Source organism: Hemicordylus capensis, chromosome 2 (assembly GCF_027244095.1).
Source record: "Hemicordylus capensis ecotype Gifberg chromosome 2, rHemCap1.1.pri, whole genome shotgun sequence".
NCBI lineage: Eukaryota > Metazoa > Chordata > Lepidosauria > Squamata > Cordylidae > Hemicordylus > Hemicordylus capensis.
The window spans coordinates 63,575,709-63,599,390 of NC_069658.1; the positions used below are offsets into that span (position 1 = coordinate 63,575,709).

Genomic DNA, 23,682 nt, shown 5'->3' on the forward strand with positions numbered 1-23,682 from the left:
TACTGCTTTTCAACTGCAACAACAAAGTTCACAAAGAGGCTTACATTTTTAAAAAACCAATAATTTTCTTTGGGTTCCGTGCCACCTAATGGTGCTGCGGGGAAGCAACCTGCCTAGAAAGCAGGAGTCTGTTGGTTTGAATTCCCGTTGGTGTGTTTCCCAGATGTTTTCACCTAAATCGGGCAGCAGCAATACAGGAAGATGCTGAAAAGCATCATCTCATACTGCACGGGAAAGACAATGGTAAACCACTTCTGTATTCTACCAAGAAAACCACATGGCTCTGTGGTCACCAGGATTCAACACTGACTCAACAGCACAATCTTTCCTTTCTTTCTTTTTCCCTGTCTCTAAAGGGCTCACAGTCTAAAAATAAAGCCACTGCAAGAAATGCCTTGCTGGGTTGATATAATGTAATTGGGCACTCCTTGATGCTCCTGAAAATGTTCATTAAAAATAGTTAGTCCTTTGCTTCAGCCCCCTACATTCTAAGTAGATGCTTCAATTTAACATTAGTAATAATCTGAGTCATACAGAACATATTTCAATCAAATCTCAATCCCTGCTTATTGGTGACTTTTTTTGTTCCAACTGTGTTAATTCCCCCCTCCCATTTTCCTGAAGTTTGTATTTTTAAATCACTGTCCTTCCTGCTCCCTCATTCTCCATATGTTCGCTAATTCCTCCTTCCTGTAATCAGAATGTTAAAAAAAAAAAAAAATCAAGAAAGATTAATTTGGTGAGTAACAAAACAAATGATGACTGTTTTATTTCTTAGCCATTCTGACTGATGAAGACGGAAACTTATGGCCTTGCCTGTGGTAAAATAGAACCTATCTTGTCTGCCTCTGTACCTTATCATTTCATTTGTCAGTATTTGCTTTATATGTATGGACTGTGTTTATCTTAATATTTAGCAGTACTTATGCTTTCAATCATAATAGCTTCATGGGAGCGTTCATTTATACACATTCCTCGGTGACTTATTGCTGCATTCTTGGCATTAAGTTCTCAAAAATATAAATGGCAAACCATTTTTGCAGGAGCTTGTGACTCCCCTTGGAATCAGTTTTGTAAGAAATTATTTCTGTACATACTAAGATTTTCTGCATCCAGATGAAGAGCACAAGGTCAAAGTGTCTTGGGGCTGCTCTGATTCTCCTCAGTAAATTTGTCTCTTGGAGATCTTTATCGTAATCCCTTGTGTATTCACATAACTGGGTAATTGTGCCTGCACAGATTCCTTCCAGGAAGAATGATCAAGCTCCTCAAGGTGATCACGCTTCCCCCCACTCACTCAGCATGACTTTGTTTTGGTGGTTGGAGTGCCTAACCAAAATGAGTGGAATAACTGTTGCTACTGCTACTACTAGTACAAATATTTATATACTGCTTTTCAACAAAAGTTCTCAAAGTGGTTTCCACAGAAAAAAAAATAAGATGGTTCCCTGTCCCAAAAAGGTTCACAGTCTTTATTTTGCTGAGTTGTGCCAATAGTTTGCAAAAGTGGTACAAGAAAAAGAAACATCTGAATATTGTATACACGTAAAGCAATGCTCCAGCAATTTAATGTGTATTGTTCTTTTAATGGCCATTGCTGTTGGCCAAGGAGGGGGCTTAGCTTCAGATACCTCCTCAGTCAGAAGCTGCATCCTGGATAACATTGAAAATCTTCCTATATGTTCATTTTCTAGAAAATGGGAACAGCAGTAACTACCTACTGTATAGGGTTGCATGCAGATAAATGAAGTAAGAAATATAAAGCATTTTGTAAAGATACATTAAAATTTTTAGATGATTTTAATGAAATTCTACCAGAGAATGTAGCACAGGATGGATAGTCACCCCCTCACTACTTCTTTACACAACAGTAATAGGAAAACTTTAAGTTGTAAAGGTTAAAATAATATAAATTATTTTATCATTGTTTTTAGACTTTTTCCTGTTTCTCTTTTAATTCAGCCTTTTAATGCTTTCTTTTTTCAAACTGACTTAGTCATGTTTGGTTTTTTTAGATATTGCTGGAATACCCACACCAGAAAATCTCAGTGGATATTCACTGATGCCTTTGATATTGGAAAAGGCAGAAAATGAAGTCCCATTCAGAAAACTACATCCTACTTGGGTTCTGAGTGAATACCATGGCTGCAATGTGAATTCTTCAGCCTACATGCTGCGAACTGACAAATGGAAATATATCACTTACTCAGATGGTCATTCAATATCTCCTCAGCTGTTTGGTATGTTTGTCACTTGATTCCAAGTTCAGTCTAATTCTTTGGCCTGATCCACATGAGCAGGATAGAGTGGTACATCCTGGTGTTGCACTAGTACAACTGCACAGCTCCTGTCTTGCCCCAGCACAAGGTACTTGAGTCGTGAAGATATAGCATTGCAGCTGTACCATTCAGAGTGTTATGTGACTCACCAGAGGGTAGAGAAGTAGTCTGGCAGAGCTAGGAACAGGTGGTGGGATTTTATTTATTCATTTTTAAAATATATATTCCACTGTATTTTCTAAAATAACTCAATAACTTCTACATAACTCAATATCTTCTAAATAACTCAATATCTTCTAAAATAACTCAATAACTCAAAGTAGCCAACAAACAAAATGCAGTAAAGCAACAGAGTACAAAATAAAACAAAGCCAGAAAAGCACACTGCAACATATACAGCAGCATCTATATTATTAATTCTCCAAGACAGGCCATGTGTGGGGACGTGGTAGAAAGGAGGTGATTGGCTGACAGAGGGGGAGGAGGTGATTGGCTGACAGAGGGGGAGGGAGTTCCGGAGCAGCAGGAAGTTTTGCGGGGCAGCTGAAAAGCAGTTTGACAGTTGGCTTGGGGACGCTGTGAAGTGTCAGGGAGCTCGGAGGCTGGGGGCGGCTTCGGGAGCTGGACAGTTGGCTCTGGGGGCTGAAGGCGGCAGGCAGTTGGCTGAGCTGTGCCATGAAGCGGCAGGGAACAGGGAGCTCAGAGGCTGTCAGGCGAGCGGGTGACAGTCCCTGGCAGTGGCAGGGGGAAGCAAGGACTGTGAGACAGAGATAGAAAGACAGAGGACAGAGAGAGAGAGAGAGGGCTGTGGGGAGAGCAAGCGAGAGCATTGCAGGGGGTCAAGAGCGAGCAAGAGCGTTGTGGGGGGCAAGAGTGAGCAAGAGCATTGCAGGGAAGGACGAGAGCATTGCAAGGGAGGGCGAAAGCGTTGTGGGGGAGGGAAGAGCAGGCAAGAGCGTTGTGGGGGAGGGCGAGAGTGTGCGAGAGCATTGCGGGGGCGGGCGAGAGCGAGCAAGAGCATTGCGGGGGAGGGCGAGAGCATTGTGGGGTGAGGCGAGAGTGTTGTGTGCGGCAGCGAGAGTGAGCAAGAGAGTTGGGGGGGGCGAGAGCAAGCGAGAGAGTTGTAGGGGGGGATGCCAAAGGCTCAGTGCATGACCGCACAGATGCTCTGTGCAGGGTCAGCTAGTAAGATTTAAAACTCAAAGTATTCTTCAACATAGATTATATTCCATACAGGAAATTAGGAGGGAGGAAAATAAACTAACCTCAAAACCTACCTTAAAGAGCCAGGTTTTCTGCCAGGTGTTTAGGGACAGTGTTGGGGTCAAGTGGGCTTCCCTGGGGAAGGCATTCCATAAAATTGGTGCCACTACTGGAAAGGCTCTGGTCCTTGCTAGTGGACACGCACCAAACTGCAGTCAATGGAGTCATGTGGAGCAAGATCATGTTGAACAGAGAGCATAAGGGGGTATATGTGAGAGAAGAGAAACCTTGCAAGGATCAGGACTATCCCTTGCAACAGGTCAACTCTGTGCACAGGAAACACGAGTGTTAATTCAAAATACAATACTGTAGTCTCAATGCACAGCCAGGTGAGGAAAAATTGGAAGATAGCTAAAGAGTTATATTATGGAAACACTGGCCTTGGACTTGGAGGAGACAGGTAACGCATCTGCTCTTCAATATTTTAGGTGCCTAGCTCAGCTTTCTGGGACACACAAACCTGGGTTTGAATCTGAGACTGTAGTCCTTTAAAGTCTCTGGACTTCTGACCACATTGCCCAATTTGGGAGGAGTCATCTTTTAGTCATTGATGACTCCTCCCAAATTGGGGGACGTGGTCAGAAGTCCAGGGACCTGCATGGACCAAAGAATGAAGGTCAGAAAAGGTGGCATGTTGAAGTTCAAGCCTGGGAGATATTGGTAGAGGTGTTGCTAGCATAAGTATACAGGTTGTGAGTCAGTGGTTATTGAGTTGCTGTACTAAGTGGGTGGCCTGGATTCCAAACATATTACCCACTCAGTTAATCAATTTTTCTTATTTTTCTACACATGTTTACATTTAAAATTAGTGGCTGACATTCCACACAGTATAATGCCAGTGATTCAGAACTGCCCACACCACTGCAGATGTTGCAGAACAGGGCTGTCCCACTACTACTTGAAATTGCACAATTGCGGTTGCTTGATGCTACAAACTTCCAATTCTGAACTGCCCGCACTGCACTGTGCAGAATGTCAGCCACTATCTAAAGATCACCAACAAGAACATTACAAAATACTTCTATTATAGGAACATAGGAAGGTGCCTTATACTGAGTCAGACCATTGGTCCATCTAGCTCAATATTGTTTACACAGACTGGAAGCGGCTTCTCCAAGGTTGCCGGCAGGAGTCTCTCTCAGCCTTACTTTGGAGATGCCAGGGTGGGAACTTGGAACCTTCTGCACATAAGCATGCAGGCGCTCTTCCCAGAGTGGCTCCATCTCCTAAGGGGAATATCTTACTGTGCTCACATGTAGTCTTCCATTTAAATGCAAACCAGGGCAGACCCTGCTTAGGTAAGGGAAAATGCATGCAATATACAATATAAATATAAATGTATAATAGAATGATGATATAATGTAAATTTTGAATGGTATGGAACAAATTGACCGCAAAGAATGTGCAGCTTCGGAAAGGGGCAGTACCACCTACCAGGACTAGGATCTGTATTCATCTCTCCAAATTCCTAATTAAACTTTCTCAACCACTAGCCTACCACATTGGAGGCTGCTTGCTTTGATCTTGTTTTCGTAATCTTTCTTCAATGACTGTGCCTTTTTTGTCTTACACCCCCACACACTTCTGTTAAAAACCAGTTATTTTAATAATATGGATGGTTATGCATATTGGTTTTGAGAGACAGAGAATATTAAATGTGAGCAGGTGTTAAAACTTCAAGGAGAAGGATCGGATTTTTCCCTTTAAACTGTAAATTAGGGATGTGCACAAAACTGGTTTGTTTGTCATGACTTGGCCATGCAAATGGCCAGGGCACATGTGTGGCGGCCTCCAAAATGGCCACTACCACTGGAGGAAGGGCCAGAAGGGCCCGAAAATGGGCTGAAACAGCCCTTGGAAGAGTGGTGGAAGGCCAAAGGGGGGAGGGGAAATGGCAGAGACCCTCTCCCTGCGGCCATGGCAGCACCCTCGGATGCGTCAGTGTGTGTCTTTGAGGGGAATTTTTTTTAAAAAAATTTAGAACCCCCGAACCGGCTCCAAGCTGACCTAGGTGGTTCAGCTTGAGGTCAAGCCAAACTCGGCCTGGTCGTGCTTGAGGGTGAGCCCTCAAGCTGACCCGGTTCAATGGCGAACCAGCTCAACCTCGTACTGGTTCACACATCCCCTACTGTAAATTATTGATATACAGTCAGGAGCAGTGGTCCCTCTAATTTTTTTCATCTCCGTGCGGAATGAGTTTTGTTCTGAGCAGGAGTATCAAGGCACTGTGTGTAACTGAGTGGACATCAGAAAACCTGTGAGCATGTGCATGCGCACACACCTTAGAGGGAAAAGTGGTCAGGGGCGCACCTAGGCAATTTTGGCACCCAGACTGCCCAGCGCGAGCCCCCCCCCCCGGCATGAGGCCCCCCAAAACCTACTTTGGTGGGCCTCGTGCCACGTCGAACCTCCATTTTGTTTTTATTTCAGCCACCACACAGCTGAGGGGTGGCTGCCAGGGGGGTGAGCCCAGCAGTCCTCCCCCCACCCACCACAGGCAGCAGCCAGAGCAACACTGGGCCAGTCCATTCAGCCCAGCCCATTCATGCCTCGCAGTTAGAGAGGCCAAACAGAGAGGCCCAGCATCGCTCCAGCCACCACCGGTAGTGGGGGAGAGAATGACTGCTGGGCTCATCCCTTTGGCAGCTACCCTCAGCCATGCAGCAGCTGAAATTTAAAGAAATGGAGGTTTGGCAGGGCAAGAGCGGGGTGGCTGTCAGAAGCCCCCCCACCCCGCCATTTGGAGTCCCTCCCCCAGATTTTGGAGGCCATGGACCGGGGCCCCAAGGTCCGGGGGTTAGATCGCCTCTGCATACAGTGCATTGTAAAATACTGGCAAACAGTGGTGAGGCTGAAGCCACAGTAAGGAAGGCTGCTATTTTTCTTTCTATGGCCCTCACTGACTAGAATCAAGTCATAGATGGAGTGATAAGAATAGTTAGGTGCTGCTGGGAACAAAAGCTTTGTTGAGGCATAAGGTCTTACATTTTTCTACTGGGGGGTGGGAGTTAATCCAGTGTAATGTCATGATTGGTGATGAGTGAATTGCATAGTTGCTATGGACAAAGGATGTGCTGCTGCATTTAATGTCCTTTGACTGACTGACTGACTGATTGATTGCCATCGAGTTAGTGTCGACTTAGCAACCACATATATAGATTCTCTCCAGGACGACCTGTCTTCAGCTTGGCCTTTAAGGTCTCTCAGTGATGCATTCATGGCTGTCGTAATTGAGTCCATCCACCTTGCTGCTGGACGTCCTCTTCTTCTCTTTCCTTCAGCTTTTCCCAACATTATGGACTTCTCAAGGGAGCTGGGTCTTCGCATAATGTGTCCCAAGTATGAGCCTGGTCATTTGTGCCTCAAGTTAAAATTCCGGATTGATTTGTTCTATGATCCATTTGTTTGTTTTCCTGGCTGTCCATGGTATCCTCAAAAATCTTCTCCAGCACCAAAGTTCAAAAGTGTCAATACTTTCTGTCTTGCTTCTTCAAAGTCCAACTTTTGCATCCATAGAGTGTCATGGGAAAAACCATCGTCCAAACGATTCTAATATTTGTAGGTATAGACACGTCACGGCATCTCAATATCCTTTCCAAGGCCTTCATTGCAACCCTACCAAGTGCTAGTCTGCAGCTTATTTCTTGACTGCTGGATACTTTACTGTTGATGGTTGATCCTAAAAGGCAGAAGCTATCCTTGCAGATCATCTGCATTCTCAGCTATCAGAGTGGTGTCATCAGCGTAGCACAGGTTACTGGTGTTTCTTCCTCCAACTATAAAACCACGCTCATCTTCTTCCAATCCAGCGTCTCTCAGTATATATTCAGCATATAAATTGAATAAAGAGGGAGAAAGTATACAGCCTTGTCTCACTCCTTTGCTGATCTGGAACCAGTCTGTTTCACCATGTTCTGTCTGGACTGTGGCTTGCTATCCAGTGTATAGATTTCTCATAAGAACAATGAGATGTTCTGGGATTTCCATTTTCCTAAGGATATTCCACAACTTGAAATGGTCAACGCAATCAAAGTCTTTTCTGTAGTCAATAAAGCACATATTGACTTCTTTTGTCCTTTAGCTGTTGTTATTTTACTGGAAACAATGGAAGTAGCACCCTGCAATTGCTAGTGAGCCTTTTTACATTGTTCTTCAGCTGCCCTGTTGTACAACGCCATTGGGGCTGCCTTTCACATTGTGCAGCAGTCCTGGCAGGTCCCTAATGCCGACGTTCTGCAGTGGAATGTTGGTCGCTGTTAATAAACATTTATTGTTGTGGTGGTGATGATGAGCACCAAAGGATTCTGTGTAGCTTGTGCAGGTGCAGGTCCAGCAGTGGCCATCTTAGTTAGGCCAAAGCATCAGGCTAACCAGTGGGTTTTTCTAGACTTAAGACTCAATATGTTAATTTTTTATTAATTGTTCTTCCTTTCACTGTTACAGATCTCTCTGCTGATCCAGATGAACTAATAAACATAGCAACAAGGTTTCCAGAGATCACACATTCATTAAATAAACAGCTCCTCTCTATAGTTGACTATCCAAAAGTCTCTGCCTGTGTTCAACAATACAACAAGCAGCAGTTTGTCAACTGGAAACAAAGTGTGGGACAGAACTATTCAGAAACTTTAGCTAACCTCAGATGGCATCAGGACTGGAAGAAGCACCCGAAGAAGTATGAACAAGCCATTGATAGGTGGATTAAAGGGCAGATGAATGTATGAAATGGCTGGAGAAACTGCATACCGACTATCTCTAATAATTTGTTTCTAAAAATAAAAAGGTGGTGCGAATGTAACAAGCAGTGATCTGCCACAATTACTGAGGGTGAGCCATGGGCAGTTGCTTCCTGTTCCCAAGCCCCAATGGAAATTCACCTGGCAGGCAATAACTACTGTTAAGTGTTACACTGTTGTAAATAGTGGCTGACATGATGCACAGTGATCTGTTAAGGCTGTTAGAGCTGGACATATTCCTGGCAATGAACCACACTTCTGTGGGGAGGGGAAAGAAGAGGAAATTGCTTCCTGATCTCCTTCCTTGTGCGCTGCTCTGTCCATTAAGCCTGCAGGGCAACTACTCTGAAGGCTCTGACTGCATCTATGGATCACTGCCTGTCATGTCAATTAATTGGGAGATTTCACTGCTCTTTATAGTCTACACAACCTTGTATCCAAGGCCCATAAGTGGAAGGAGAAAATGATTTAGTGCTGTTCTGTGAGCAATAATGCAAATGTTAGTGGAAGAAATCTTGCAATGTTATGCCACAAAATACTGAGGGTTCCAGTGCAGTACAAGAAATAAGGTGAATAAGGAAGATATATGCTGTGGCATATAAACTCTAGAGGCTGACATACAGAACAAGGATGCATCCGTGCAATGAAAAAGCAGCGTAACAGAACTTCCCAACTAACTGCACTAGTACAGCAGTAAAGGGACAACCCTCCCCTTCCCCAGGAGCCCTCTATGCCTCCCAAAAGTATGGTCTTGAGGGTGGCACAGCCCTCAGGGACACATTTTCAGTTGGCACAGAGGGCTTCTTAGGGAAGGGGAGAGCATCAAAAATTGTCCCTTACTTGCTGCACCAGTGCAGTTAGTTGGGAAGTTCTGTTATGCTGCTCTCTCATCGCACTGGTGCATCCTTGCTGTATGTCAGCCAATGATTCCTACAAAGGTTTTGAACTGAGTTTTTTGCAAAGGTTTTTGCAAATGGAGGAACTTGTCTCAATTGGCAGGCACTTTTCTAATCTTCTGCCAAATCAGAAACAGTCCTTCCATGAGCAGAAGATGCTTTCCTTAGTACCTTTTGGATCCAAGCCATATTTGCAAACATATCTTATCAACTCATAGTATTTTATTCTCTTCTGACACAGGCACAGCAAAGCTTAATAGTGAATGGTTTTTGTCAGACTGATGATCCTGAGGCAACAGTGAATGATCAATGTAAACTAATGGGAAATCAAGTGTGCCATACTTTAGAGCGTATTCTGTACAAATGAACTTTTGGACTAGCCACCAGGGTAAAATATTATGTAAGGGAGAATCTTATTCTGCAAATGGGAGACCTGGGAGCATAGTTCTGAGCAGGTTATGCCAAAATGTACTTTAGTACTCTACTAGTTATCGTACAATGCTACCTATAAGGGACAGCCTCCAGTGTTCCCTCTAATTTTTTTTTCATCTGTGTCCGGAACGAATTGTGTTCTGGGCGGCAGTATCAAGGCAGTGTGTGCACATGTGCATTCAGTTGGTGCCTTCCTGATTCTACCTGAACAGGATCTAAAATTAACCAAATGGACTTCAATAAACTTGTGAGTGTGTGCACAAGCACACACTTTAGAGGGAGCACTGACAGCCTCCCAGTAGTACATACAGTGTTTAGCAGTTTAAAGGTCACATCCCAATTCCTCATTTATTGGCCAGAGTTACCACGCTTGAGAAAGTATGTTGTGTACACACTTTTGGATCAGGCATTTTGCTATCATAGCTTATGGCGATGAGATTAATTTCCTCGAGGTGTTGATTTAGAGAGCTGTCTAAAAGTAATTATGGGATGTATAGATGGTCAGATTTGAGTTTCTTATTCAATTCCTTGATATTTTCTAAAACAATTGAATTTCTGTTCATTATTATACATAAGCTAAATCATATTGATTAGAATATACTTGTATATGTGTATTAATATGTATTTAGACTTTCCTCTTCACACCTGCACTTCTGTGCTGAATAAGGAATCAGGAATTTGCATTAGCCCCATATAGATGTGGTTGTATTGGTCAGAACTGAACATTTCTGGGTACTGTCTGAACACTCATGGATATAAGAACTGAAAAAGATTATGCAGTTACACTCAGGGGAACATTATAAACACAGGGAGAGGAATGCACATGTTTTCAGTGCCCACTTGTACACTTAGAATTTCTGACCAATGATTGTGTGAACAACTGATCCTATATTTTTTTGTTTTAATTGCTTTGTGTAGCAGATTGCAAATGTTTTTACAAAAGGAAAAATGAAATGTGATGATGGTTACCATTGTGTGGGTTGACTAGTTTCATCTGCAGTCCATTATATCTGTTACATAAAGTCTTTAAGCTTTTCAAAACTGTATTGAGTTTTATTTTGCTGTGTTGAATAAGTTATCTATTTAGCTTTCATACAGCATATTCTGAATACGTGTTTGTACGTATTAAGATGGCTTGCAATAATAGGCAGCATACTATATTATTTTGATATTTTAATGCTACATTTTGTATTTATCAAGATTATTATAACTGCATCAACTTTTGTACTGTAAGCCACCTTGAGTACTGTATACATATTTTTTAAATAAATAATGTTTGGTCTAGATATTGAAGATATTTGCCTGCAGTTTCTTTCTACCTAGCATGTTCATCTCCTTAGCAACTGTTGTTCTTTTCAACAAGTTTTTTTTTAAAGCAACACTCTTCTCCCTTAGAAAGAAGCACAAATACTGTGCTACACCTTTGCCTCTGCCTTAGCTGAGCTATCTGCTCTCCACTATAGTAGGAAAGAGTAATCCTCCTGCTCTTTGTCCAGATCTGGCTATAGATCTGGACACAAAGGCAGATCTGGCCACAGTTCACACCTTAGTCACATCATGGTTGGAATACTATAATGCGCTCTATGTGGAGCTGCCCTTGAATATTCGGAAACTGCAGCTAATGCAAAATGCGGCAGCTAGGATTTTATCTGGAGCTGCCCACTGGGATCACAGGGAGAGGAGAGCTGGTCTTATGGTAGCAAGCATGACTTGTCCCCATAGCTAAGCAGGGTCTGCCCTGGTTGCATATGAATGGGAGACTTGGTGTGTGAGCACTGATATTCCCCTCAGGGGATGAAGCCGCTCTGGGAAGAACAGAAGGTTTCAAGTTCCCTCCCTGGCTTCTCCAAGATAGGACAAGATTTATTTATTTTTAATAGGACAAGATTTTTTAATTGAACCAACAAACTACCAAAGCATACAGTACGTTTCCAAAGCACAATTATATACAAAGTGGTTGTTTGTACATGATATATCTACAAAGATTTACACACAAGGATTCCCTCCCTGGCTTCTCCAAGATAGGGCTGAGAGAGATTCCTGCCTGCAACCTTGGAGAAACCGCTGCCAGTCTGTGAAGACAATATTGAGCTAGAGAGACCAATGGTCTGACTCATTATATGGCAGGTTCCTATGTTCCTACATCACATCCATTTTGATAGAGCTGCACTGGCTGACAGTTTATTTCCACTTCCAATTCAAGGTGCTGGTTTTGACCTTTAAAGCCCTTAACGGTTTGGGCCCTGGATACCTGAGGGACCGCCTGCTCCCAAGGGTTGCTGCCCACTTGACAAGGTCATCTGAGAGGGCTCTGCTCTGGGTGCCAACAATGACGGAGGCTCGGCTGTCGTGCACTATTTGTTCTCTATTGCTGCCTCCAGACTCTGGAATGTTCTCCCCGTGGCTATTCACTCCTTGGTCTCCATCAAAGTTTTTTCAGAAAGCGTGTGAAATCTTGGCTTTTTATCCAGGCTTTTATAGGATTATCTCTACTGCTGTTTCTTTGTATTTTGTATGGTTATATTGTGCTTGTATTTTAAATCTTTTTAGTCAGATCTATTATCTTTATATTCTAGCTTCTATATTATTAATTCTTCAAGATGGGCCATGCATGGGGACGTGGCAGAAAAGAGGCGATTGGCTGACAGAGGGGGAGAGAGTTCTGGAGCAGCAGGAAGATTTGCATGGCAGCTGGAAAGTAGTTTGACAGTTGGCTCGGGGGCACCGTGAAGTGGCAGGGAGCTTGGAGGCTGGACAGTTGGCTCTGGGGGCTGCAGATGGTTGGCTGAGTTGTGCCGTGAAGCGGCAGGGAGCAGGGAGCTCGGGGGCTGTCAGGTGAGTGGGTGACAGTCCCTGGCAGTGGAAGGGCGAAGCAAGGACTGCGAGACAGATATAGAAAGATAGAGGACAGAGAGAGAGATGGGGGGGGGCTGTGAGGAGAGCAAGCGAGAGAGTTGCGGGTGTGGCGATGGCGAGAGTTGCAGGCATGGCAAGGGCGAGCGAGAGAGTTGCTGGGGGTGAGGGCGAGCGAGAGAGTGGGTTGCGGGTGGGGCGAGGGCGTGAGAGAGCTGTGGGCAGGGTGAGGGCGAGCGCGCGGGGCGAGGGTGAGCGCGCGAGCGAGAGAGGGTTGGCTGAGTTGTGCTATGAAGCGGCAGGCAGCAGGGAACTCGAGGGCTGTCAGGCGAGTGGGCAACAGTCCCTGGCAGTGGAAGGAGGAAGCAAGGACTGTGAGACAGAGATAGAAAGACAGAGGACGGTGGGGGCTGTGGGGAGAGCGAGCGAGAGAGTTGCAGGCAGGGTGAGCGAGAGAGCTGTGGGCAGGGCGAGAGAAAGTTGGGGGGGATGCCACAGGCTCAGTGCACGACTGCACAGATGCTCTGTGCAGGGTCAGCTAGTAATATTTTAATTGTGTAATTTTTATAGTCTTGTTTTAATTTTTCTGTGTGAACCACCTTGAGATTGTTTTAATGAAAGGTGGTATACAAATTAAACAATAATTAAATAAAAACACCAAATGTCTGGAATGGAAAGTAGGATCTGAAACCAAGAAAGTTGTAGCATCAAATATTTATCTTCTATTTCACAAGTCTAATGAGCAACATAATTTAGGTCTTGTCCTGGGAGATATGGAACTATTCTTGCTTGAATCAGCACTGTCTCTACAAGAGGTGGCAGAACTAATGGCTGCCATTAGTCTCAATATTCATACATGGCTTGCGTTGTGTGCCGATCCAGACACAGAAATACATCATATTTCACTTTATTTCAGTCCCTCACTCTTCTGGATACATATCTTTGCATGTTTCCTGCATATATGTGAATGCTCACCCTGGAATTATTGGCTCCCGACCTCCACCCCACTTTGAAAATGTTGACTTTGTGTAATTGTACCCATAGAGGGGGCTGCAGCACTGTTCCAGCTAACAGGGATTCCCAGGTGTTGTTCACTACAACTCCCAGCATCCCCAGCTGCAGTGGCCTTAGGCTGGGAATTTGGGGAGTTGTAGTCAACAACATCTGTGAACCCCTGTTAGAGGGAACACTGGGCTGCAGCTCAGTGATAAGGCATGTACTCTCCAGGTCCGATCCCTGACATCTCAGGGTAGGGCTGGTAAAGACCTGTCTGAAACCCTGGTGAGCTGCTGCTGCTGCTGCTGCTGAGTATAGACAATATTTAACAAAATGGACCAATAGTCTGACTCATTATAAAAGAGCTTACATGTTCATATGCACACTTTAATGTTAATAGTGCATTGAACAACAGGAAAGGAAAGGAAGGAACGATCGTGTTGTGGAGTGCATGTCGACTCCTGGTGACCACATAATCATGTGGTTTACTTGGTAGAATATAATAGGAGGGAAGGTGAAATCTTGAAGTTGGGATACCACATTTACCTGAATCTAAACTAAAAGATGACTCTGAATGACAAAGACAACTGTCCTAAAAAATGGACCCTAAACTTAAGGCAACCCTCACCCCCACCCAAAAACAACACCCATGACAGAAAATCTTATACTGGACACACGAAGTTTTATTACATATAGTAACTGTAATCAATATACAATAAAGATATGTCTGCACATTACATAAAGAAATGCCTTCCCCTCCCATGGTCGCCAATGCTTTCAGAAGTACCAGCATTTCTCATTCTGCATCTCATGGTTTTCCTGTGTGAACTAAGAGTGTATGTTCACAAATGCCTTTCTCCTACTACAGATGTAGTGGCTAAACCACTTTTGAGAGGCATGCTAAAAGCCTTCAGCATGTATCCTCCTGGTGTTAGGGGACAGGGCAGGGAATTCTGCAGAGAAAAGAGAACAAAGAGAGAAAAGAGAAGAGATAAAATCCAATTGTCCTTCTCTGGACAAAATAAAATGAAGTCATCGTACTCGGAAAAGGTCCACCTTCCTCCTTGTCTGTATAAGAGTGTCTGCTGTGGATAAAGGGTACCCTACTTTGAATTCCACCCCCAGATTCCCTGGTAATGCTTGAGAAGCACAAGGGCTGCCCTCGTGTTGAAGTCCCCCCAAGGGCAGATTGAAGAGTGTGGATGTGCCTCATACCACCACTGTTTTATGCACATACACACTGACCCCTGGTGTGAATTCAGATTGACCCCACCCCTCCCACAGCATCTCCAAGCCTGTTTTCTTGCCTCTAGTCTAGACCAATGGTTCCCGGGGGGGGGGGGGCTCCAGATGTTGATGAACTACAACTCCCATCATCCCCAGCTACAATAAATTGTAGCTTTCCCAGCCAAGCCCTCCCTCTTCTCCAAGGTCCACAGCCAGCTCCTCCATCCCCTTCTGCTCAATGCATGCATCCATCCCAGCTGCCTGTGCCCTCAAGCCCCAGATGCTGAGAAAGAAAGGGGGGGCTGAGAAGGAGAGAAAGGGTCACTTGTTGCTAGTGACTGAGGTTTACAGCCGTAGAGCTTAGTGAAAACATGGGGCAGGGCAAGAGCCCCAAGTGGGGCTTACTTTTGAATAAGCAGAGCCTGCAGAGCTTGGTGAAAGTGTGTTTTCTCCAAAAACAAAGTAGCAAACAAAATTAATAAAGTGCAATATGCAAACGTACTTGGTTTCTCCCCACCCCCTTTTAAAGCATTAGCATAATGAAGAAGGAACAGCTAGACAATGGCTGTGGGAAAGGGGCAGGGCATATGACTTCTGAAGAGACCAAATGCACATGAGCTTGTAGCTTTTTAATGAAGTACAAGACTGAGGGGGGGGTGGGAGAGTGGAGATGGATGTTGGTATCAACAGAGCCATCTCCTTGCAGATTTCTGGAGGAAAGGTTTTTTATTTTATTTTTTAAACTGCTGGTCTGGGTACACTTTTACTGTCATATCAAAAAGGAAGAATATGTAATAACTTTCAGAGATGAAAGCAGTTATTCTCTAGAAACCACTGTAATTATACATAATTACATAACAAGACATTTCTTTATACCTCTGTGACAGAGGCACATTTTTGAGTATATCAGTCATCAGTGTCCAGCTACCAGAGTGCTACAACTTTTAAAATGCTTTATAAAAAGGCTTTTCTGTCTTGCAAGATCTATTTTGTACCTGCTGATTTTCGACACCATCCGCCCCCACAGGCCACTGACTCAGTCACCATTACCGAGCGACTGCAGTGAGCAGGCCAACTACAGTGAACAACACAAGACAATTGTGATCATATGCTCCACATTCAAAGTCTCATTTATATATGTTTTTATTATTCACAAAGCTATTTGCAGTGATTCTGTGGAACACAACAAAACATTCCAAAAATCAGTCTGTTTGCATAGCATGACCAGACTGAGCAGTCCTGCTAATTTTGCTTTTTTCTTTTTAAAAAAACCCAACAACGGAGTGGGGGGGTGGGGTGGGAATTGTGAAATTGAACTTGAAAATACCTGAAAATGATAGTGATGCTGGCAAATTATACAGAACTCCTTCTTGGCTAACATACAGGTATTCTGTTTGTACATTACAAAAGCCTATGTACAAATCCTGGCATAAACTACAGGATGCTCTTAATAAGAGATATTCTTCTCAATCTGCTAAGCCTGCTTAGAACCAATCCTCCTGTAGGGAAAACATGAAGGTCTTCATCTGCTTTGAACCAGGTACCATAATAAAATGAACAAAATCACCACTATCATTCCCAGCTCTAAACCCATTTACTTGGCAACCGGTCCTGTTCCAAGCAAAGGCTTAAAATAGCAGCTAGACCTCCAGTGGTCAAGAGGAATCCATCCACTAATCCAATCAGCCTTCCTCGATTTGGAAGAGAGTGTGGGACTGTATACCTGCCTTCAGTTGAGGCACAGCTCAGCTTCGCCACCTATTTCCAGTGTTTGGGTTCAGCACTGGGGTGTAGTAATGGCTTTGAGCATGGACAGAGTGCTTTCCCCTCAATAAGTAGCCTCCACCTCCGGTCAGGCCTCGAGGATTAAAAGGTCTTCCAGATCAGAAAGCGCGATCTTAGGCAAGCTTGAGCCCCAGCACCTCTTGCTTTCGAAGGCGAGCAGTACTTGCTTAGGGTAAGGCCGTGGGTTGTGGGAGCGGAGCTCAGCTCGAATAAGCTTTCGTCTGCCTGTAGGGTGTTCGGATGGTCTTTTGTCGGCAGCCGTTGCCTGCAGAAGCTCCAGGTTCGATTCCTGACAATACTCACTGAGCAAGACGGACGCGGACCACCAGGGGTCTGACTCAACAGGAGGCAACGAGCGTCCTCCTCTGTTCCAAAACCTCTTCCCGCCCTTCTTGCTTCCAGCAGAGCACGCGCCTGCTACAGTCCGCTCTCGCAGGCGGCAGCAGCTGCAGGAGCCCGGCTCTCAAGTTCTTCTTGCTGGAGGGAGGCGGTGGGGGGCGGCTTAATTTGACAGGGGCAGAACCAGAGTCCAGAGTGCTCGGCGGCCGCTTGTGGCGGAGGTGTGCGGTGACGGTGGGGAGCCCGTCGGCGGGGCTGCCAGTCCGGACAGCGGCAGAGGCTGCGCTGGAGGCGCCGCGCCCACGGCCGGTGGCTGTGGAACAGGAGGCAAACGTAGGGGTTGAGGGCGCTGTTGGTGGCCGCCATGATGCTGCCCAGTGTCCTCCGAGCTTCCTCGGTGCTACTCTCGGAGGACGAGGCGAAGGCCAAGCCGAGCTCCAGAACGCAGCGCGGGAAGCCGCAGAGCGCAAAGAGCGCGGCCAGCGCCAAAGTCATCTGCAGCGCCCGGGCTCGCGCGCGGGGCAGACTCCGGGGCGCAGGCGGCGAGGGCAAAGCACACTTGGCCACCGGCAAAAGGCGCAGCAGTAGCGGCGGCGGGGCCGGAGCCGGGACGCCAGGCAGCTCCACGCGGTAGTGGCGGGCGCTGTCTCCTGCTGCCCCACGCGGCGCCGGCTCCTCCTCCTTGGCAGGGGAGGCACTGAGTGCGCTGAGGATGCGGCCGCAGGTCCCGCCCAGGAGGCAGGCGGGCGCCACGAAGCCCGTGATTGCCCCGTACACGGCGTAGACTTGGCTGTGCCAGCGGGGTAGCTGCGCGAAGATGCTAAGGCAGCGGCCTCCGTGCTGCGGCGTCCCGGCCAGCTTGTACACGAAAGCCTGGGGCAGGGCGAGCAGCATCGCCAACAGCCAGCCCAGAGCGGCCAGGGAGCCCCGGGCGGGCATCCAAGAAAGAACCTGCTGTGTCTGTGGGTACTGCGGGCCTCTCACCACGTGGTGCCGCTCCAGCGCGATAAGCACCAGCATGTGCGACGGCGCCAGCACCCCGGAGCCTTCCAGGAACCGGAGCAGGCGACAGGTGGCATCCTCAGCCGGCCACTGTTGCGCTTCCCCCGGCTCTATCTCGGAGTCGTCGGCGGCTGGAGGAAGCTGGGAGAGCAGCGCCAGCCCGCATCCGTAGAGATCGGCGAGGGCCAAATGAGTCAGGAGGAAATCCATCTTCCTCCGCCGTCCAAATCGGCCCCCGCAGTAGCAGCAGCAGCAGCCGCCGCAGCGGAGCCGGTGCAACAGGAGGCAGTTGCCCACCAGCGCCAGTAGCGCGATCGCGGTGGCGGAAATGATCCGCTCAGGCTGCCCGGGGGCAGCCCAGCGGGATGGGAAGGAGAGGCTCAGGTTCCATCCGGGATGCGCGGCGCTAGACTGGTTGAGCGCAATGACCAGGCTGTCTGGATGGAACGCATCCTCCATGGTTCCTTCTCGCTCAAAGAGGCGATCCACCAAGCTGGGGACAAACTTTTGTTCTTGGAAAGAAACAGCGAGGCTTGTGTATGGACTCGCCTCTCGGCAGCATATATAGGGCTCTGCTTGTCACCTGGCAATTATCGTGGGTGGGGCACACACTACGCTGCAGCCGTCGTGGCTGTGCTTTGCCCACCCCTCTCTGTCATGTCATCTCCCCCTCCCCTCCAATTCAGCCGTAGTCTTTCACATCCATTTGAGCCTCCACACATTCCATCGCCTGAAGAAGTGTCTCACACACAAGCACCATACAGGTCAACCTTTAAAAGGAACCAGCTCTAACCGGATTTATGTATTGCTTGCCCAAATCAAATCATAAAATTGGTGTGAATAAGTACCTGTGAGAAGCATGTTGCAAGGAAAGCAAACTCAATAGCTGCAATCCTGATTCATTAATGTCAATGGGAGCCTTCTAACTGCATTAGGATGGTATTCTTCATAACCCCTAGGATGAAGGTGCCAACTGATCAAAACACCTGGCCTGAGCAACTCTGTACCTTTAGCAGCTTGATGTACACTAATAAGCAGATGAAACTAAGGAGGAGAGCTGGTCTTGTGGTAGCAAGCATGACTTGTCCCCATTAGGGATGTGCACGAACTGGTCTGGAGGCCATGTTGGAGGCCTCCGAACCGGTTCGGAACCGGGCCAGTCTGGCACTGAGGGGGGGTCAAACTTTAAGGGTGGGGGGTAGTACTTACCCCTCCCGCCGCTCTTCCCCCTCCGGCGCTGTATTTAGAAGTGAAGTTTTGGGGGCGGCAGCGTTCCTCCCTGCCGCCCCTGCCCCCGTCGTTGCCAGGAAGTAGTGTAAATAGCAGCACGCATGCGTCCGTCGCGGTGCGCGTGCTGCTGCTGTGCGCACACGCGCCGCATACATCAAACGCGTGCGTGTGATGTATGCGGCATGCACACGCATGGCAGTGACAGGCGCACACACCACGGCGGGCGCATGCATGCTGCTATTTACACTACTTCCTGGCAACGACGGGGGCAGGGGCGGCAGGGAGGAACGCTGCCGCTCCCAAAACTTCACTTCTAAATACAGCGCCGGAGGGGGAAGAGCGGCGGGAGGGGTAAGTACTACCCCCTGCCCTTAAAGTTCGACCCCCCTCAGTGCCGGACCGCGCCTCCATGGTTCCGTGCACACCAACAGTCCCCATAGCTAAGCAGGGTCTACCCTGGTTGCATATGAATGGGAGACTTGATGTGTGAGCACTGCAAGATATTCCCCTCAGGGGATGAAGCCGCTCTGGGAAGAGCAGAAGGTTTCAAGTTCCCTCCCTGGCTTCTCCAAGATAGAGCTGAGAGGGATTCCTGCCTGCAACCTTGGAAAAGCCGCTGCCAGTCTGTGAAGGCAATACTGAGCTAGATAGACCACTGGTCTGACTCAGTATATGGCAGTTTCCTATGTTCCTAAACTTATCTCCCATCACTACTACTCATCGATATTTGCACATCAAGCTGGGGGATAAAGACAGAACTATAGAGGACAGTTTCAAAATTGGCAACTTGAGATCCAAATCTCCCTTAATTCTGGCATGCAACGTTTCATCTTTCACAACTTGAATAGATGAAAATGCCAGGATGTAGCCCCAAAATTTGACTAACTTCCCAGAATCCTTTGCTCCTAGCTTCCTTCTGCATATTCCACAGTGGTAACTTTATAGTTTCAGTCTCAGTGTGGTGGGCGAATAATTCTAGTATGCAGGTACTTTTTAAATAACAAAAAGTAATATTGTGGCACCTCAAAGCATTTATTGTGGCATAAGTCTTTGTAGACAAAAGCCCATTTCATCAGATAAATTGATTGATTGATTAACTGTCATAAAGTTGGTGTTGACTCCTAGCAACCACATAGATAGATTCTCTCCAGGATGATCTGTCTTCAACTTGACTTTAAAGTGTCTCAATGGAGCATTCATTGTTGTCGTAATCAAATCCATCCACCTTGCTGCTGGTCATCCTCTTTTTTCCTTTCCTTCAACTTTTCCCAGCATTACAGACTTCTCAAGGGATCTGGGTCTTCGAATAATGTGTCCCAAGTATGATAGTTTGAGCCTGGTCATTTGTGCCTCAAGTTAAAATTGTGGATTGATTTGTTCTATGATCCATTTGTTTGTTTTCCTGGCTGTCCATGGTATTCTCAAAAGTCTTCTCCAGCACCAAAGTTCAAAAGCGTCAATGCTTTTTCTATCTTGTTTCTTCAAAGTCCAGCTTTTGCATCCATAGAATGTCATGGGGGAAAACATTGTCTGAACGATTCTAATCTTTGTAGGTATAGATACGTCACGGCATCTCAATATCCTTTCTAAGGCCTTCATTGCAACCCTACCAAGTGCTAGTCTGTGGAGTATTTCTTGACTGCTGGATCCTTTACTGTTAACAGTTGATCCTAAAAGGCAGAAGCTATCCACCACTTCAATGTCTTCATTATCAGTTCTGACGCCGGTTGCTGTACCAGTTGTCATTAGTTTAGTCTTCTTGACATTTAGTCATAAGTTTCATTTCCTTGACTATCATTACTAGAGCTCACAGATCATCTTCATTCTCAGCTATCAGAGTGGTGTCATCAGCATAGCGCAGGTTATTGATGTTTCTTCCTCCAACTTTAAAACCACGCTCATCTTCTTCCAATACAGCTTCTCTCAGTGTATGTTCAGCATATAAATTGAATAAAGCAGGAGAAAGTATACAGCCTTGTCTTACTCCTTTGCCGATCTAGAACCAGTCTGTTTCACCATGTTCTGTCTGGACTGGGGCTTCCTGTCCAGTGTCCAGGTTTCTCATGAGAACAATGAGATGTTCTGGGACGCCCATTTTCCTAAGGATATTCCACAACTTGACATAGTCAATGCAATCGAAGGCTTTTCTGTAGCCAATAAAGCACATATTGATTTTTTTCTGGTATTCTTTGGCTTTCTCAATTAGATAAATTAGAATCATACATATGAAGAAGTGGGCTCTAGTCAATGCAAGCTAAATGCTGCAATAAATCTGTTGGTCCATAAAGTACCACAGATTGGGCCACACGCCAGAAACCAATTACCTCTTTTAAAACAAACAAACTCTCTTTAAACTTATATATACACAGAAAAGTTTAAAGAGAGTTTGTTTGTTTTAAAAGAGGTAATTGGTTTCTGGCGTGTGGCCCAATCTGAACTTCATCATACTATTCTTTGGGCCCCTTATGGGATCAGAAAGCACAGCTTGATAAGGCAGTTCAGCTAAGTTGTTTGGAAGATATTTCTAATGTGGACTAAAAAGATTTTACTTAGAGAAAGAATCCTCCACAAATACATAATTTATGCTAATACTGCTTACAGGTCCTGTTCAGTTGAAAGTGACCTGTTGGCTCTGTAGCCTATAACAGAAGTTGTGTTACTGAGAGACATGTGTGTCATAGTGGTAGGATTTACAATAATACTTTTCTCTGTACTTTCATTTCATTTAATCATTTCAAATAATTGCTACAGAAAGAAGAAAGGTCAGCCACAGACTAGTACTGCATCATCAGCTCACTTGTATTTTCCATCCAAAAGGATAGATCTTTCTCCTACACCAATCACTTCTATTATGTTTTCCACCAGATGGCACTTCTTTAACTACACCCCCACTGAATGGAAGGCAAAATGAGTCAGAAATGGTAAAAAGCATTATCAAATACAAAGGAAAAAACCCAATAATGAAAATATGCATTTAGAAGCATGCAGAATCTTGTGGTTTAAGTTTTTAAAATGCAGCTGGTGTTTTTGCTATTTGTTTTTGTTCTTAATTTAAATAATTTAAAATTATTTTGTGATTTCTTTTGTTATTAATTGCAGTTTCTTTCCCCCTCAAAGTAACAAAGCAAACTCAATGAAACATACTTGCAAACAATTATGGGCTGTAAGGCTGAAGTCTTTATGGAATAATATTCTGTAGTAGTCCTGATGAGAATGTCTTTAATTGTTATTGTTAAGGAGCCCCTGGTGGTGCAGTGGTAAAACTGCCGCCCTGTAATCAGAAGGTTACAAGTTCGATCCTGACCAGGGGCTCAAGGTTGACTCAGCCTTCCATCCTTCCGAGGTCGGTAAAATGAGTACCCAGAATGTTGGGGGCAATATGCTAAAATCATTGTAAACCGCTTAGAGAGCTTCCAGCTATAGAGCGGTATATAAATGTAAGTGCTATTGCTATTGCTAGTGCTATTATCCTGCAAGGAAATAAAAATCTGAGCACCTCTGCCCACACAGTGGTAGCTATAATTGAGTGGATGGGTTCAAAGAACCCGGGGGCCCCAGCTCCTGAGGGCCCCCCAGCTCCACCCCTCCATTTTCTTCATTATCTCCCTCACTCCAAGGGGCCACCAGGGAGAAGGGTGAACACGGGCCCCCACTCCCCTAGCTACACCCCTGCTTCCCAGTAGTCTGTCCCCAGCACAGTGTATGCTATTTGCTGAGGTTATATGTTTGCTGAGGTTTAATGCAAACTGAGGTTTGATGTCAACCTTGTGGACATTAAAAAAAAACACCAACTTGTGTGTGCTCGCACATGCCCACAATTTAGAGGGAACGCTGGTTGGGCAGAGGTGGATACCCAACATTCTTCACCCAACATTTCCAGGTTCACACAATACAAGAGTGGGAGCACTTGCCTGCTGTTTGCTGAGGTTTAATGTAAATTGCATTGACTGGCAGAATTACTATAGCATTGGCATCTTAATCTTACTCCTGGGTCCTAAACATATTCACCTCAAATCAGAGTCCGACATGTGCAGTCTTACTCAATCATTTCAGAGGAGGAAGAGGCATCTCTGTGCATCCTTATATTTGTGATGTGTATGAGGATGTCCTGACGGGGGTGCTTCCTTGCATCTTCAAGAAAATAACTGGATTGGAAATGCAAAGCTCCGCTTGGTACAGGGCTCCTATTACTTTCTATAAAATATATTTATGACTCAACACTTTTCTAAATTTCAGTCTGGGAAATAAGTTTTCAACCTGTTGCATGCAATTAGCTCTGTTGGCTCACAATGAGACTTTTTAACAAAAGGAATCTTACTAACTGAGAGAAGCATATCTATGAAGAGATTTTATAAAGAAGTTGGTGCAGTTTGTGGTATAGCAGCAGTTTGCTATGCTTACATAACAATCCTTTGCAGGAATGACCCAAAGAAGCATTGCCTCATGCATTCTGTTGTTGGGTTCACACATAACAGCAACAAGTGAGCATGGAAGAGCCACCAGTTCCTGATGGGGCACACACTCTTGCTGTTTCTGTGTTATGCAAACTCGGAAACATTGGGTGGAGAATGTCAGGTACCTCAGCCTGACATTTGCCTGACATCCATAACCAACATTCAAAGCTGAGTGGAGAATGTTAGCCAC

General features: G+C 45.6%; 2 protein-coding genes across 3 annotated transcripts in view; one reads left to right on the forward strand and one right to left on the reverse strand.

The window, feature by feature from the left end:
- ARSK (arylsulfatase family member K) overlaps nucleotides 1–10,892 on the forward strand; it is a 43,085-nt gene extending 32,193 nt beyond the window's left edge. For both annotated transcript variants that reach the window (XM_053295917.1, XM_053295916.1), the window contains exons 7-8: nucleotides 2,016–2,240; nucleotides 7,986–10,892. In XM_053295917.1, coding sequence (XP_053151892.1) covers nucleotides 2,016–2,240; nucleotides 7,986–8,266 — 506 coding nt within the window. In that variant the 3' untranslated portion in view covers nucleotides 8,267–10,892. The remainder of the gene's footprint in view (nucleotides 1–2,015; nucleotides 2,241–7,985) is intronic.
- A 3,225-nt stretch (nucleotides 10,893–14,117) lies between these two features.
- GPR150 (G protein-coupled receptor 150) lies at nucleotides 14,118–18,369 on the reverse strand. The gene is made up of 2 exons (XM_053303248.1): nucleotides 16,010–18,369; nucleotides 14,118–14,408 (listed from the first exon to the last, which is right to left on the reverse strand). The coding sequence occupies exon 1, from the start codon at nucleotides 18,265–18,267 to the stop codon at nucleotides 16,885–16,887; it is 1,383 nt and encodes a 460-aa protein (XP_053159223.1). The 5' UTR covers nucleotides 18,268–18,369; the 3' UTR covers nucleotides 14,118–14,408; nucleotides 16,010–16,884.
- Between the last annotated feature and the right edge of the window lie 5,313 nt (nucleotides 18,370–23,682).

What these genes read in the sequence shown, in the direction of transcription:
- GPR150 (XM_053303248.1), bottom strand. Translation starts at nt 18,267, where the DNA reads ATGGAGGATGCGTTCCATCCAGACAGCCTGGTCATTGCGCTCAACCAG.